The sequence below is a fragment of the Euleptes europaea genome, chromosome 18, assembly GCF_029931775.1.
Source record: "Euleptes europaea isolate rEulEur1 chromosome 18, rEulEur1.hap1, whole genome shotgun sequence".
Taxonomy (NCBI): domain Eukaryota; kingdom Metazoa; phylum Chordata; class Lepidosauria; order Squamata; family Sphaerodactylidae; genus Euleptes; species Euleptes europaea.
In genome coordinates, this window is record NC_079329.1 from 424,037 (window position 1) to 439,930 (window position 15,894).

General features: G+C 58.6%; 2 protein-coding genes across 2 annotated transcripts; both read left to right on the forward strand.

The window, feature by feature from the left end:
* Positions 1 to 1,452: 1,452 nt before the first annotated feature.
* GLTPD2 (glycolipid transfer protein domain containing 2) lies at positions 1,453 to 5,318 on the forward strand. Its single transcript, XM_056863947.1, has 4 exons — positions 1,453 to 1,558; positions 2,598 to 2,680; positions 3,114 to 3,298; positions 4,796 to 5,318. Exons 1-4 carry the CDS (start codon positions 1,453 to 1,455, stop codon positions 5,316 to 5,318), a joined length of 897 nt encoding a protein of 298 aa, XP_056719925.1.
* A 3,264-nt stretch (positions 5,319 to 8,582) lies between these two features.
* On the forward strand, positions 8,583 to 12,095 carry PSMB6 (proteasome 20S subunit beta 6). The gene is made up of 6 exons (XM_056863949.1): positions 8,583 to 8,681; positions 9,386 to 9,453; positions 9,894 to 10,025; positions 11,483 to 11,612; positions 11,711 to 11,855; positions 11,949 to 12,095. The coding sequence occupies exons 1-6, from the start codon at positions 8,616 to 8,618 to the stop codon at positions 12,074 to 12,076; spliced, it is 669 nt and encodes a 222-aa protein (XP_056719927.1). The 5' UTR covers positions 8,583 to 8,615; the 3' UTR covers positions 12,077 to 12,095.
* Positions 12,096 to 15,894: the final 3,799 nt, after the last annotated feature.

Sequence of the window (15,894 nt, forward strand, 5' to 3'; positions counted from 1 at the left end):
AGCCTTCCCCCGCTTGCCGTGCATTCCTGTTCTCTCCGCAGCCCCTCCCACCCACGCATGGCCCCTGCCACCTGCTCCGCTGAGCTCTCTGGACCCACAAGCTGTTTGCCTTCTGTGGGGGCAAAGGCCAGCCAGGAGCGTTGATCATTAACCTGCTCAGTTCTTCTCTGTCTTTGCAATCAGCTGGGATTAGTGCAATGGGGGGGGGGCACATGCACAGATGCAGTTGCTTGTAGGGTTGCCAACAGGCCTGGAGAAAAAACGTCCTGCCCTTGGATAGAGGCTGAAGGTGGGGAAACTGGCAGCTGAGATTTCCATGGAGGCTCAATCACATCCTCTTGTAAATAACATCACATTACATCTCTGTTATTAAAGGGACAGGAGTTTTTTCTCCAGGTGGTTTGCAGCCCTATGTGGGGGAGTCACGGGGACTTCTTTCTCGCACAATCCGTTCTGCCGAAAGGGGGAAATTGTGCAGCCGCCACCTGGCTGAAATGCAGCCTGATATTGAATTACGGAGCCTGGAACAGGATGTGAACGGAAGCGGGGGGGGGGCGGAATGGCACCAAGACCCGCAAGACTTTCTCATGTGACCCAGGGAAGAGGTGCCGGGGCCCATGCCTGCCTGGGCATCGTGCCCTCTGCCCTTCTAGCCCTGCAAGTATGGGAGCCAGGGTGTCAGCGAGGGCACCCAGTCGGGCCCCGGATAAGCAAACTCCGCGTTCTTCCCCCCACTCCCGGTCTTGTGGGAAAGTCGCTTCAGTTGGGAGGAAAGTGCGAAGGCCGGAGGCACTAATACTTCCACTTCAAAGCACGCCTTCCTATTGTAAATCAACTGTCTGTTCTCAAGGTGTCAATTCTGCCAGAACCCTGGCACCTCTAGAAGCTTGAAAGAACCCTGATGTTTTGCATTTCAAAGATTACATGTAATCAATTCTAATGTGTGTCCCCTATAAAGATAGCCTGTATTTTCCCATTCGGTATTCTGACCTGAAGTTTGTATAGACCTACTGAACCCGTTTGCTTTCTTAATAAAACGTTGAACTCTCTGTAACGTCTGGAGTGAAGTTTACTATTGCTGAAATGCAACGAGGTACTGAAGTTTGACACAGGGTCTGAGCGCTGAAACCAAAGCACTCTGGACATGCTCACAGGCTCCCTTCTGACCTGAAAGAGAGATGCTGGCCAGGACTGAGTCTCAGTCATGGGTCCCTCTGACCTCCCGTTACGAGCCTCGCCTTCTGCACAAGGTCAGGGGCACACTCCCTCCAAAGGCCACTGCGTGGGGCAGGGCGTGAGCCACCCTTGCTGCTGCTGCTGGGCCCTACCCCACTCATCCTTCCCGATAAGCAGCAGCCCTTATCTCCCCGCCAGGCAGGGCCGGGGCCGGGGGGGGGGGGGCAAAGGGAGGGACAGGGCTCATCCGGAGGCAGGAGCGCCGGGCGGCCAGGCATGGGGACTCCGGCTCGGCCGCCTTCCTCCCGTCTCTGTCGCCTGCTTCTCCCTGGGGGGATCCTCCTCCTCCTCCTCCTCTACCTGGCTAGCTCGCACCTCCGTAAGTCATGGGGTTGGGTGAGATGGGGCCCCCACACGCAGCAAACCAGTCGCTGCCTGGGGTCTCCTCCACCTCTCGGTCTCCACTTGGGGAGCCAGCCGGGGATGGGTCGGCACCTGGGGTCTGGCAGTGGGGAAGGGGGAAAGGGTCCCCCTGGCATCTGGAGCTCCACCCCCAGAAGTGCTGAACGGGGAAGGGGGCCTTGGACAGCAGGCAAGGGGGGCAGCTGGGGGTACAACGGCCCACAGCCCACAGCCCTGCCCCCTGACATAGGGGGGATAGGGCTGCCGACCTCCAGGAGACCTCCTGGAATTACAGCTCATCTCCAGACGACAGAGGACAGTTCCCAGCATGGAGCCAGAGTGGTGTGGTGGTTAAGAGCAGAGGTTTGGAGCGGCAGAGGCTAATCTGGTGAACTGCATTGGTTTCCCCACTCCTCCACATGAAGCCTGCTGGGTGACCTTGGGCTAATCACAGCTCTCTCAGCCCCACCCCCTTCACAGGGTGCCTGTTGTGGGGAGGGGAAAGGAAGGAGATTGCAAGTCGGTTTGATTCGTCTGTAAGTGGTAGAGAAAGTCAGCAAATGAAAACCAACTCTTCTTCCTCCTCCTCCTCCTCCTCCCCTGGAGGAAATGGCTGCTTTGGAGGAAGGCCTTCATTGCGATATACCCCAACCCCTGCCTTCCACAGGCTCCACCTGTCCTCTGGAGACCAGCTGCCATTACAGGGGGATCTCCAGCCCCTCTCTGGAGGGCGCCCACCCCAGGCACGCAGGCGGGGAGTTTCCTTCCCGGCCCTTGCCTTAGCGCAGCTGTGCCCCAGCGTGCCTCTGCCTCTGGACTGGGCAGGCTCTCTAAAGGGCTGCGTGTCAGCCGCCACGCAAATATTCCTGCATGCCCCCCCAAGAGGGTGTGGGGGCTCCTGGCGGGAGGGAGGGCTCCCAGCCCCCTCTGGGAATTCTGCCCTCCCACAAGTTGGCTTGGGTGGGAGGGGTGGCAGGTGCCCCGGGCCTTGCCACCTGAATCTGACCCCCTCCCTGTTCCTCCCCGTTCAGCCTGCATTTGGGGGAGTCAGCCCTGCCGCTGGCCGGGGGACCCGGCGCCTGACGAAGGAGAGAGAGGGCAGGTGAGCACCCGGCTGACCGAAGGGCTGCGGTCTGACACGCTGGCCTCCCCTTTTTCAGATCACCACAAGCCATTTTTGCATCCAATGAAACCCTGAGTCCTGGGAGCCAATGCAGGGAGAGGGAGCCCCCATCAGGGAACCCCTCCCCTCCCCCCTCTCAGATCTTACTAGAGGAGCGCTGGTCCCGCTCAACATCCGTGCCTGGTGGGGGAAAGGACGGGAAAAGAGCATTCCCCGGGCAGCTCTCAGAGCTTGGCCACCTTTTACGCCAGCTGTTTATTTCCCCAAAAGCCCTGCAGCAGATTTCATAACTGGAAGTGGAAACGCTGGCCAGACACCAGGAGGGGGTTGGCCCCACACAACCCTTGCGGACCCCCGGGGGCCCCCTCTGCCCCCCTCTCCGAGTGACTCTTTGCTTCTCCTCCCCGCACAGCTCCCCTCTCGGTCTGGCCCTGGGCAGACCCTGGGCCTGCTCCCCTTGCAGACAACGCACCCACCGTGCCCGCAGAGCCCGCAATTCCGCATCCAGTGCATGCAGAGTGCCTTTGCAGCCAGCATCACCCCCGGCGGGGAGGTCCTCCTCGGGGAATACCTCCGCGGCTGGAAAGAGCTGGCCAAGTGAGTATATGGGGCCTCGCCGGCCGAGGAGCGCCTCTTCAGCCACAGAAGAGCCTTGAGAGCCAGCGGGGCGTAGTGATTAGAGCGTAGGGCAAGGAACTGGGTGACCCAGGTTTGAATCCCCACTCGCTGGGTGACCCTGGGCCAGTTGCACACACTCTCAGCCTAACCTGCCTCTCAGGGTTGTTGTGAGAATGAAAAGGAAGATACAAGACCAGTATAAGGCACCTCCAGTCCCCATGAGGGGAAAAGGTAGGGTATAAAGGAAGTAAATAAATAATGAGAGTGACATATGCGGGCGGGAGGGCGGCGGGGGAACACAGACTGCAGCAGGCTCTCAATGTGAAGGGCTCGGGAGCCGTGGGGCAGGAAGAGCGGCCACATCCGAGGCAGAGGGGTGTGTAAACGTCACCCTCTCAACAGCCTCCCTGCCCGTCCACACTGGCACTTACCAGCCACCGCCACCCCGTCCCCAGGCCCCTCTGGGAGGTTTTTGCCCAAGCTGACCGTTCACTAACCCTGTCTGCACTTGCGCTCTTTGTTCACGTTCATTTGCTGACATGTGGAGCCAGAGACAAGGGGTGGAACCCCGCCCCCCCCCCAGCTACAGAACTGCCAACCATGGGTCAGGAAATTCTTGGAGATTTGGGGGCTGGAAGCCGGGGAGGGACCTCAGCAGGATATAATGCCACAGAGTCCAGCCTCCAAAGCAGCCATTTCCTCCAGGGGAACTGATCTCTGTTAACTGGAGAGCAGTTGTAATGCCAGGAGAGCTCCAGGCCCCACCAGGAGGCTGGCAACCCTCCCTGGCCGCCTTTTCTGCTGGATAAATGGGGCCGGAAGGAAACAAAAAGCTCCTTCTCCCCCCCCTTGTAGCACCCAGCAAGTGAGCACTGCTTAAGGTGACTCTCCACACACCCCCACACGTCTGACTGGCAGTCAGCTCCCGCACCCCATAACTCCATTTGCTCCAGGTGCATCATGTAGTTGAGCCCTTCAAATGGTCCTAATGAGCACTCAAAGAGGTCCACTTTAGGCTGGGGCAGATTCCTGCCAGCCGGGCAACAGGTAGGGTTGCCAACTGCCGGGTAGTAGCAGGAGATCTCCTGCTACCGTAATTCAACTGATCTCCAGCCGATAGAGATCAGATCACCCGGAGAAAAATGGCTGCTTTGGCAATTGAACTCTATGGCATTGAAGCCCCTCCCCTCCCCAAACCCCGCCCTCCTCAGGCTCCGCCCCAAAATCTCCCACCGGTGGCGAAGAGGGACCTGGCAACCCTAGCAACTGGGGAGGGGCCGTGGCTCTGTGTGCAGAAGGCCCCCGGTTCAGTCCCCGGCAGCATCTCCAGTTAAAAGGGCCAGGCAGGAGGTGACGGGAAAGACCTTCTTCTGCCTGAGGGCCTGGGGAGCCCCTGCCGGCCTCGGTGGACGGGTGTGCGTGCGCGTGGGCTCCGTCCGAGGCAGCCTCACGGGAGCTTTTGTGTCCCGTGTGCAGGTTCATCGACTCTCTGGGCACGGCCTTTGGGCTGGTCTCTCGGGAGACGTGGCAGAAGATCACCATCATGCAAGACTACCTTTCTGGGCAGCGTGGCGCCCACTACCGCACCCTGCAGTCCATGATGACTTTTGAGCTGGCGAAGGGCTTGGTGGGCTTCCACTCTTTGCCGGCCACCAGTCCCCCGTCTGGCTGCCGGACGTTGCTGCGCCTCCACCGGGCCCTGAGGTGGCTGCAGCTCTTCCTGCACAAGCTGGGGACCAGCGAGGGGGTGCACCCTGCCCAGCTGTGCGCCAGCGCCTACCAGGAGGCGCTGGCCCCGTACCACAGCTGGTGGGTGCGGCAGGCAAGCGCCCTGGCCTTCGTGGCCATGCCCTCCCGGCAGGAGCTCTACGGCATCCTTTGTGAGCCGAAGGAGCAGCGCGCGTGCGCCACCCTTCTGGCCACGGTGCAGGCCATCGGCCTCGTGTACAACCGGACCCAAGAGGTGTACTCTGCCCATGAGATGCTGGGGCTCCCGTGAAGCCTCGGCATCCAGAACGCCACCAGGGGGCACGGCAGGGAGGCTCTCCCACTCCGAGACACCTAGGCCCAAAGAGGTGCCGGAGGAGGAGGAGAGCGGCCCACTCCCTGTCGAAGGGCCACCTGGCTGCTCCACCGCTAGGGGCCATTTTGATCACTCCTTCCCTGCCAGAAGTGCCGGCCACAGGAGATGCCGGGGCCCCTGTGGGGTGCTGCATGCAATGACAAAGAGTGTGGGCGAGGCTCCCGTGGTTGGGGAGGAAAATGGCCGCTTGGTATTTATTAACTCAGAGGCAACATTAATACACTGAAAAACTGGACAATCTCTCTCCCACCATTAAAGATCTGGGCCTTTTTGCAGCCTTCGTTTGCCATTTGCCTGGTGCTTTTAATTGGCCAGGGACTGCACAGCCTTCCCTGGGTACCGTCCGCTAAGGCACACTTGCTCCTTCAGAAGGGACCGGGAGGGTAGCCAGGAGATGCTCTTCCTGTCCCCTCAGATCACTTGTGACAAAATAAGGCTCCCGCCATTTGTTAAGAGTTCTGTATTAGAACAAACAGATGTTCCAGCCGCCCTGATCAACCCCTGTCCACCGTGAGCGGAGGCCGGCAGGCCAGGGCTTCCACCAGCTCCCCATGAGGGCTCTCCGGAGGCATCGCAGCCTGGCTCCTGGTTGGAAAGTGCAGCACCCCTGCACTGGGGCCCCTGGCCAAGCAGGAAGCGCTCACTCTTGCGTGTTGTCAGCAAGACGCAGGTGGATGGCAGGACTCAACCATGCCAGGATCTCTCGGTTCTGAGTGCCTTTCAGCCTGCCTGTCCTCCAAGGGGGATGTGAACCTGGGGATCCCAGATCCTAATCTGGCTCTCTGACCACCATATCACAGTGCAGTCCAAGCATGTTAGACCATTATGTGAAAGGAATGGAATGTTTCCCTCACACTGTGAACGCCACACCCTTATTGGGGTGTTTTCTCAACATTTTTTTCCTACTGTTCTAATATAGGGCTTTTTGCAGACTCCCCCCCCCCCAACTGCACTACAAGAAACAGGAACTTACAAGCAAGGAAAATGAGAATGCGGAAAAGCTCCAAACAGCTAGGATGACGTTACTTGTATATTGACATAGTAACACTAGTGCAAGCATGAAGGGGGGGAAAAGGGGGAAAGGCGGTTGTGCTGGCCACCATGATGACCACACACCCCTGAGGCCAGCGGAGAACGTCTGCAGAGTGTGTGGGGAAGGAGAAAGTTGGGGGTAAAGATGGAGGAAATTGCTGTGCAGAAGTTCTGCTATCCACACGCGTGCCTCTGCGTTCACAGCAGCGATGGAAGGACCACAGAGAATCCCCACCCCGTGGGAAGCTGCTGGAATGATATGGCACTCCAGTGTGGTCAAGATGGAACAGCCGGGGCCATTTGCCAAGCGCTCCCAGCCACTTCACGGCTGCAGTGGGCGGGGGTCCCCAGGGTTTGTTCCGATAGGCAGCGTTCTGGCAAGATAAAGATCCCGTGTCTTGGTTTGGGGGGGGGGGGTAATGTGAAACCTCAAAATAACGCTGTTTGTTTCTGTCTGTGGGGATCCCTCCCAGAGTGCAGCGAAGGGCAGCCCGGTTCTTCTGCTCACAAACCGGTGCCGAGTCACACGTCCGTCCACTTGGCTCCTTTGAGTGGTGTGCCGGGCCGCTGCTCTACTCCTGTCGGTGGTCCACTTGTCTTACCCAACTGTGACCTGACCAAACTGCCAGCACCTGCTCGCCGTGGCTATCTGTTCAAAAACCTCACCTGTCTCATCATCATCCGTTTTCTGCTCCAGGCGCACACAGAGAGTGCTCACGCTTTGGAAGTTCATGCCAAGGATTCGCACCTGGCCTCCCCACCTTGTTTTCTTCCTCGCACAAAATCTACGCTTGAAGGATTCCTGGCGTCTCCCTCTCTGCCTTCAAGCCTCCCTCTTGGCATCTTCCCTTTAGGAGGTGTGACACACACACACACACACACACACCCTCCTCTTGGGCACCTGCTGCTCTCAGCCTGGCTGTGGATGCTGAGGGAAAGCGTGAGCCTGAGGGTGTCGGGAGGAGGCGGTTTGTTCCTCCTGCCCCTCCCGTCCCCACCAGATTTTACCTCGGAGAGAAAGAAATCCGACCCGAGAGGCTTCTTAACGTCAAGAAGCAAACCAGGGAAATTTATGGAACAGTATTCACAAGATGGGTTTTTGAGGAAAAGGCTGAATGGAAGGGAAAGCACAAGACCTCGCGCGCATAGATAGATATGTCCACACAGGATTCCTTCAGAGAGAGAGATTAGTTTAGGTTTAGCGCCGGTGTTTTGCACGTGGGCTTTCGCTTCGCGGCTTCCTCAAGCTACAGGTCCTCCAGTGCTTCGCTTAGGAGCTCAGTTCTGTCCCCCGGAAGTCCCGCGGGTCCCGTCCCGCAGACTCCGCCCCCAGCCTGGCGGACAGGAAGGAAGGAAGGAGGAGACCTTCCGCCTCTCGTTGCCGGAGCCCGCGCAGCACAAGCGACGGGGAAAGAGCCGCCCAAACCCCCTTCAGCAAGTTCCGCCTGCTGCGCCGCGCTGACGGTGCTGCCCGCACCCGCCGCAAGGGGGCGCCTGAGCCTCCGCAGCGTTTAGCGGCCCTTCCAGGCCGGTCTCTGCGGTGCCCGGCGGCTGTCAAGCGCTGTGGCGTAGTACAACCATAGAGTCTGCAGGCGGGACTTCCTGGTCTCTTCATCCGTCCTCTTCGGCGTCAGGGACAACGCCGGGCGGTGATTGGCCGGCGTTGGAGCTCGCCACCCGAATGGGAGCGGCGAAGGGGGGCGCATGCGCATTGGATAGCTGGGCTTCCGCTTGAGAAGCCCGGTTGGGGGAGTCGGTTTCAGACTTTTAAAATCCCCCCCCACACACACCCACACCCGCACATACAGACACCACCGGGTTTAATTCCGCTCCGTGACGCAGCTTGGAGTGGGGGCGGGGGGCGTAACTGGCTTCATGACGAACAATAAAGTCCAGGTTTTTAAAATGACATTAAAAAGTTGTCGCTTTTTGATGACGGGGTTGCATGAAGTAAGTGCAGGTACCAAAATTGAAAAAAAAACAACCACCCCAAAACATTTAAAGCGGCCTTCAGGAGCGCTCGAAACCCGCCAGTGGTTGCCGCTCTAGCCAACGGTTGTCTCTGTGTTTCTCCTCCTCCCCCCCACCCTCTTCCGGTGCCGTCAAGTGCGCTCAGGGCCGCCGCCGCCCCCCCTCGCGATGCCTCGGCGCTTTTGCGACAGTGTCGTTCTGAGGGCCAAGATGGCGGCTGCGGCGGTGATGCGGGGGGCGACCCCGGACTGGACGCACCAGGCGGAGACCACCGGGGTGAGGGGCCGGGGCGAGGGCGGGGGCCGTGGAGGAGAGGTCCGTCGGTGGCCACTGGCCATGGGACTGCAGGGAGCCGCCCCGTGCAGAGGCAGTCTACCTCTGACTCCCCGCGCCGGGTCTCAGCCTCCGGGGAAGGCCCCGTGGTTGGCCCGCCAGGGGAACGGGTTGGCCGCCGGGTGAGACGCAGGAGGCTGGACGAGGTGGCCCCTCGCGCTGGCAACACGGGCCTTTTCCGAAGAAGGAAAGGCTGCTTATAGCCATAGGGTGAGGGGGAAGAAGGAAAGTCGCGGCGGGGGGGGGCAAATGGGGAGGGGGCCCTGGCTCAGTGGCAGAGCCGCTGCTTGGCAGGCAGAAGGGCCCCGGTTCAGTCCCCGGCGGCATCTCCAGTAAAAGGGAGCGGGCAAGCAGGTGGTGCCTGAGGCCCTTTTCTGCCTGAGGCCCTGGAGAGCGGCTGCCGGTCTGAGTAGACAATACCGACTTGGATGGACCGGGGGGGGGGTCTGATCCAGTAGAAGGCAGCTGTCACGTGTTCCAAGAAGCAAAAAGAAGGGCAGGGGCCGTTGATGGGGGTGGGGGAGAGCCGTGGAGCTGTTCACCCAGCTCTCGGGGGGGGGGGGTGGCAGCTCTGCTAGTCAGCAGAGTCGTCCTCCCCCTGTGGCTCTTTTGTAAAAAAACAACAACACCCCTCTCCTCCCTCCCAGACAACCATCATGGCCGTGGAGTTTGATGGCGGGGTCGTCATCGGCGCGGACTCCAGGACCACCACCGGGTGAGAGAGTGATCTTGCATGGGGGGCTGCGGTCTGTTGTTCTGGAGCGCAGTGGGGCTGAGTGCAGAACACCGATTTTGGCTGTTTAAAAAAGAAAATGACATCTTTAAATTAAGAGCCATCATTGGTTTAAGGTGGGAGAGGGGTAGGTGGGATGCTACAATAACCAGCACGTGAAAGGAATGACAGTGACAGATTTTTATGAGACTGCAGGGCTTCTTGGAAAGACTTTACAGAGGGGGGGAGTCATAGAGGTAAGCAGCTAGATTGGAGTCCAGGAGCACCTTAGAGACCAACAAGATTTTCGGGATATGAGTTTTCGAGATTCAAAGCTCCACTTGTCAGAGACAGGTAGGAATGGAGATCCACAACTGACTAAACCCTCAAATTGTGCTTGGGGCGGACCAGGCCGAAGGCTTCTGACGGCTCTCTTCTTGCAGCTCATACATTGCCAACCGAGTCACAGACAAGTTGACGCAGATCCATGAGCACATTTTCTGCTGCCGGTCAGGCTCAGCGGCTGATACGCAGGCCATCGCTGAGGCGGTCACCTACCAGCTGGGCTTCCACAGGTACTGCCTGAGTCTTTGGGAAGGAGGAGGCAGCACATTACTTGATGCCTGCAGTCAGGCAGGAGCTCTATGAAAAGCACCTTTGTTCTTGGTGGTGAATGCGAAAAGTCTAGGAACTGCTCTCTGTCTGAGAGTGAAGTGGACCCTCCACGTTCAGAGGCTGTCTCTCTGAGCACCAGCTGCTGAAGAGGGTCTAGCATGTGATCCTCCCGGGGGTGACAAGTGGCATCTCTCGGAAACAGGGTGGTATATGACGGACCTGCAGCCTGATCACCATTAAACATTTTGGCAGAACTTACATAATTTTGCCTCTGCTCTCTTAAGTATGGTAGTGAATTGAGGAAGAATCTTTCTGTAGAATGCAGAGTGCCTTCTAGATGCTTCATACCTTTCTGTTGGTTTGTTTTGCAGTAACCTGGATTAAATGATATTTAGCAGTGCCACTTTTAAAACAGTTGTACAACTTTGGGTGCCTGTTTCCCCTGCAAATCTGCATTGCCTGGCTGAGGACCCCATGTTGTTCACATTCTCTGGTCCTCGCAGGGCTAACTCATCTGCCTTTGAAGAGAGACCCCCACTCCCCCACCCTTTGCTGCTTCCATGCTAAGCTAGCTGCATCCAAAACAAGACATTCCTCTAAATTGGGAATTCTTCTGAGCAGAGCTGGAAAAATCCAGGGCTTCACTCTTAAGAGCGTAAACTATTATTTTAGGCGTTATAGAAGACCCATCATCAAAAACTGAGGATCTCTTTAAAGCCCTACTTATGTGATGACAGTGCATATTTTACACTACATTGTTTATAGTCCACCTTTTTCACAGGACTCAAGGCGGGTTACACAGACTAAGTCAAAACGGTCAACAAGATGGGGCATTTAATAAACAGCACATTAGGACTGTAGAAGTCTGGAACCACCAGAAAGAACGGCAGCAGAGCACAAGTATTAACATGGCACATTAAGTGGTGCAGGAATTATGTAGTAGGATCCTGCTTGCAGTAGGCTGTATGTGGCAGTCTAGACCACGGTCCCATATCATTTATCCAAGTGACTTTGTGAACCATTTTGTACAGAGCAACCCTGTTACCTGTGCAGAAAGGCCCTCGTAAATGATTCAGTTTGGCATAGTTTGTAGAAAGCCCGGCTAGCGGGAGCCTTCCTGACCTCCTTGGGCAGGGCATTCTGCAAGGAGGGGGCCACAACAGAGAAGGCACGCGTGTGGGCAGTTGTTGATTCTGCCTGTTTGCAGGTTGGCATCTGCAGATGACCCCGGCCACGAAGGGCCTCGTATGAGAAAGCCAATCACTTAAAGGAGTATTTTGTATATGCTGCAAAGAGCCCTGGAAGCGAATCTTGTGTTTCATACGTTGCTGAAGGCATCTCCTGGCTGCACTGGGGGCAGAGAGAGTGCCTGACTTGTGTTCTTTCGTTTGTCTTCCCGTCCCCTCATATGCTGCAGCATTGAGCTGGATGAGCGCCCCCTGGTGCACACGGCAGCTAACCTGTTCAAGGAGGCCTGCTACCGCTACCGAGAGGACCTGACGGCCGGGATCTTGGTGGCCGGCTGGGACAAGCGCAGAGGGGGCCAGGTAACTGCAGCGGTTGCCACTCAGGTTGGGGGGTTCTTGTTTTCCTGACCCACAGCCTGAGTAATCCCCGGGCATCTCTCTGTCCTGCTCTCTTGCAGGTGTACTCCGTGCCCATGGGGGGGATGATGGTGCGCCAGCCCTTTTCCATCGGGGGCTCCGGCAGCTCCTACATCTACGGCTTTGTCGACGCCTCCTACAAGCCTGGCATGACCAAGGAGGAGTGCTTGACTTTCACAGCCAACGGTAAGGTGGAAGGGGCTCCCTCGACTGGGGAGGGGTGGGATAGCCATCCAGCGTCTAGGCACGCCGCCTCATGCCCCCGCCCTTTCCTTGCAGCCCTCTCCTTGGCCATGGATCGCGACGGCTCCAGCGGGGGTGTCATCCGTCTGGCCGCCATCACAAAGGACGGCGTGGAACGCAAAGTCATTTTGGGCAACGAGCTGCCTCGGTTCTCCTCCCACTGAAATTGGGGGGGGGGTGCAGCATGACAGCGGCATGCCTCCTCACACTGGTGGAAGCTTGTTTAGGGTTTGATGACTTATTAAAATATGAGTGACCAAAGGGAATGTGATCTTGTCTCTGTCAAACACCTGCCTTGTGGAGGGGGGAACAGAGCAGAGTTCTCTAAGGGCATCCTTAGGCTGTGGTGGGGCGGGGGACGATGGCACCCGTGCATATCCCACACCACTTGCTTTCCTGTCGCGTCTGCACATTGCCCACTCTGGCTTCAGAAATCCCTGGACGTGTGAAGGTGGCGTGGGGGTGGGTGGTTGGGCAGAGTTTGGGGGAGAAGAGAGATCTCAGCCTGCATGTGACCAGCACCCGAGGACCTTCTTTCTCCTGGACTATTATAAACCAGGGAGTCTGCCCTCCAAAGCGGATGTTTCTTCCAGGGGAGCTGATCTCTATAGCCTGGATATTTGGTTGTTACTCTGGGGGAATTCCAGGCCCCACCTGGAGGTTGGTAACCCTAAATGCACGTGTGCTTCCCACAACACCTCCCCCGCCCAAGGGACTGCTTTCCAACTGCGGTGGGGCTCAAAAAGAAGCAAAAAAGCCATTGGGGCTTAGAGCTGCCATTTTGAAGGTGGAGCTTGGTTCATCCCCCCCCCCCCCAGGTTACAGTTGGGTCTAGAGATCCTGTGCTGCCGGCTGCCCTGCTGTTTCCCCTTCGCTTTGGAGAAAACAGGGCTCCTGTTTTGTAAGTAAAGTGTGATGCAGCAACAAAAATAACTAATGCGATCTTGGGGTATATCAACAGAGACATAACATCCAAATCGCAAGATGTCTTAGTTTTGCAGTACACAGCATTGGTCAGGCTGCACCTGGAGTATCGTGTGCAGTTCTGGAGGCCTCACTTCAAAAAGGATGTGGACAGAATGGAGCGGGTGCAGAGGAGAGCGATGAGGATGATCAGGGGCCTGGAGACCAAGCCTTATGAGGAAAGGGTGAGGGAGTTGGGAATGTTTCGCCTGCAGAAGAGGAGGTTGTGGGGGGACATGATTGCTCTCTTTAAGTTTTTGAAGGGCTGTCACTTAGAGGAGGGCAGGGAGCTGTTCCTGTTGGCAACAGAGGATAATAGGACTTGCAATAATGGGTTAAAATTACAGGCAGAAAAGTACCGGCTGGACATTAGGAATTTTTTCTTTACAGTAAGAGTTGTTCGACTGGAATCAGCTTCCTAGGGAGATGTTGAGCTCCCCCTCACTGGCAGTCTCCAAGCAGGGACAGACTTGTCAGGGATGCTCTTGGCTGATCCTGCATTAAGCAGGGGGTTGGACTAGCTGACCTGTATAGCCTCTTCCAACTCTATGATTTTGTGAAATAGGCAGCCAGCAGAGAACATAAGAAAGGCCCTGCTGGATCAGACCCAGGAGGCCCATCAAGTCCAGCAGTCTGTTCCCACAGTGGCCAACCAGGTGCCTCTAGGAAGCCCACAAACAAGACGACTGCAGCAGCACCATCTTGCCTGTGTTCCACAGCACCTAATATAATAGGCATGCTCCTCTGATCCTGGAGAGAATAGGTCTGCATCATGACTAGTATCCATTTTGACTAGTAACCATGAATACTCCTCTCTTCCATGAACATGTCCGCTTCCCTCTTTGGCTGCCTTGGCGTGGAGCAGGCTTCCATGGGGTTTGTTCTGTTCTGGCTTTCCCAATTGTGAGGCATTCTCTGTGAAAATGTGGAGAGCAACCAAAGGCCTGGAATCCCCTTATTGCCCTGCTCGCCCCCTCCCCTTTCAGGTGTCTGAGAATAATCTCTCCCTTCTTTCCAAGATGAGATTACTGGGAGGCCAGCAGCCCTGCACAGGCAGTCCGCAGCCCCACTCTGCCTGGGTCCTTTGCCTGAAGGCAAGCAAAAAACGGGGAGACTCCCTCCCTCCACAGAGGAAACATGTCTTCCCAGGGCAAATGTCCCCCTCACACAGAGACATAGTTTCTTGAAGGGGGGTGTCTTGTTGCTCAGCTTGTGCCCCAGTTTGCCTTCTCCTTGGGCCGGGTGCCAGCTCAGAAACGCACCTCCCAGAGACGGGCTTGAAGCCTTCCTGGTAGGAACACAGGCCTAACCCCTCCCCCAGTAGTGCTCCGGGTCTCTCTGCTGCCACATGGCTGTGGGTGAAAGGCACTTGGCACATGCTCAGGGGCTTACCACTTTATTGTTTGGGAGTGCTAGGGACCCTTGCTTTCTTTTTTAAGCTCCCAGAAGGGGGAGGGTGCAGCCCCCCTCCACCAGCTGTTTGATCCAAGTTGTTGCCTGAGTGGTGGGTCACGTGGCACAGGGAGGGAGGGGGAAGTGCTGACCCTTCACCACCAGCAGCCCGTTCCCTCTCAGGGCCAGACCGGCAGCATCCACTTTTGGGGGCATCAGTAGGTGGGGGCTATTGCTGAGTCCAGGTGTCCCGGGAAAGAGGCCTGCTTGGCCGCTGCAGTTGACCCCTCTGCGGGGAGTTGGCCTGGCTGCAGCTAGAGTGACTGGATGGAGGCCCGGCGGGATCTCAATCCCCCCCTCCTCAGCAGCGTTCTGCAGGAGGGAGGGGGCAAGAGCAGAGGCCTCTGGCTCCCTGTGTCTCACACACTCGCAGTCGGGGAAACAATTGGGGCTTGTCCTTGGGGGGGGGGGCTCTTTGGCCCATCTTTGCTGCCCCTGCATCTCTGCCCTGGGAAGCTGCTTGGGACCCTGGAGCCCCCGGGGCAACGGATCCAGCGCCAGAGGGGAACGGGGGAGATGGGTGGGGGGCAGGAGGAGGTGCTTCCTCCCCCCCCCCAGCTGCAAGGATCCGAGAAGAGGCAGCCCAGCTCCACCGCCCCCGTCCAGCCCCCACCCGGTCTGGATCCTGTATGAGCCCCCCCCCCCAGCATTCTCAGGCTCTACACCCCACACGCACACCTCTACCCCGAGGGCAGGGCAGAGCAACCCTGGCTCCGAACTGCCTTCTTGGGTGGGGGGGGGGGTCTGAAAGGGGTTGGCCGAACTCCCTGCCCCCCAAGAGGGGCACCTGCGGAGACCCGCCCTGGGGACTTGTGCGGCGGCTGGTGCCGGGAGAAGGTCCCTGGGCCAGCGGCGGCAGCCTCGAACCCGCGGCTGGGGGTGGTCGGGCAGGATGGGGGGGAGGGGGCCGCCGGGCGTGGTCCGGTCCCGGCCCCTACCTGGCAGCCCCGGCGTGGGCGGGGGAGCAGCCCTCGGCACCCCTGCGAGGAGGATCAGCAAACCCTGCTTGCTCGCGAGGAGGGCCCTGGGTTCAAATCCCGCGTGGCGCTGCCTTCCGCAAAGCGCTCTTAACCGCAAAGGTTTCCAACCTGCGGAATAAAGTCCGGAGATGAATGCCGTTGTTGCCCTGGGCGCCCCGCAGTCGCGCGCTCTGCACATGCTCCCGGGCTCGTCGCGGCCCGCCCTCCGGCCCTCCGGCCCTCCGCACCGGGGAGGCGGGCCGGGCCAGGCCGTTCCGCGCTTGGGACCCGGCCCCGCCCGGCCGCCTCCTTCCCTTTTCCCAGAGCTGCTGCCGCCGCCCAGGTGAGCCCCCCCCCATCCGTTATTGGGGTGGGCCCGGCTCCCCCCCCCCGCGCTCCCTCGGAGGAGTTTCGCCGCCGCCCCCCCCCCCCGGGGCCGCTTCCCCCTCTCGGGACTGGCGGGTGACTGCGAGGCTCCGGGGACCTGGCGGAGCGGGTCGCTTCGCAGCCCCGGCTCGGCCCGGCCCGGCGGGAGGGAGGGAGGGAGGGAGGGAGGGAGGGAGCGGCGCAGGTGAGGCCGGACGGCTGGCTCCTCTGCCCGCCTCGCG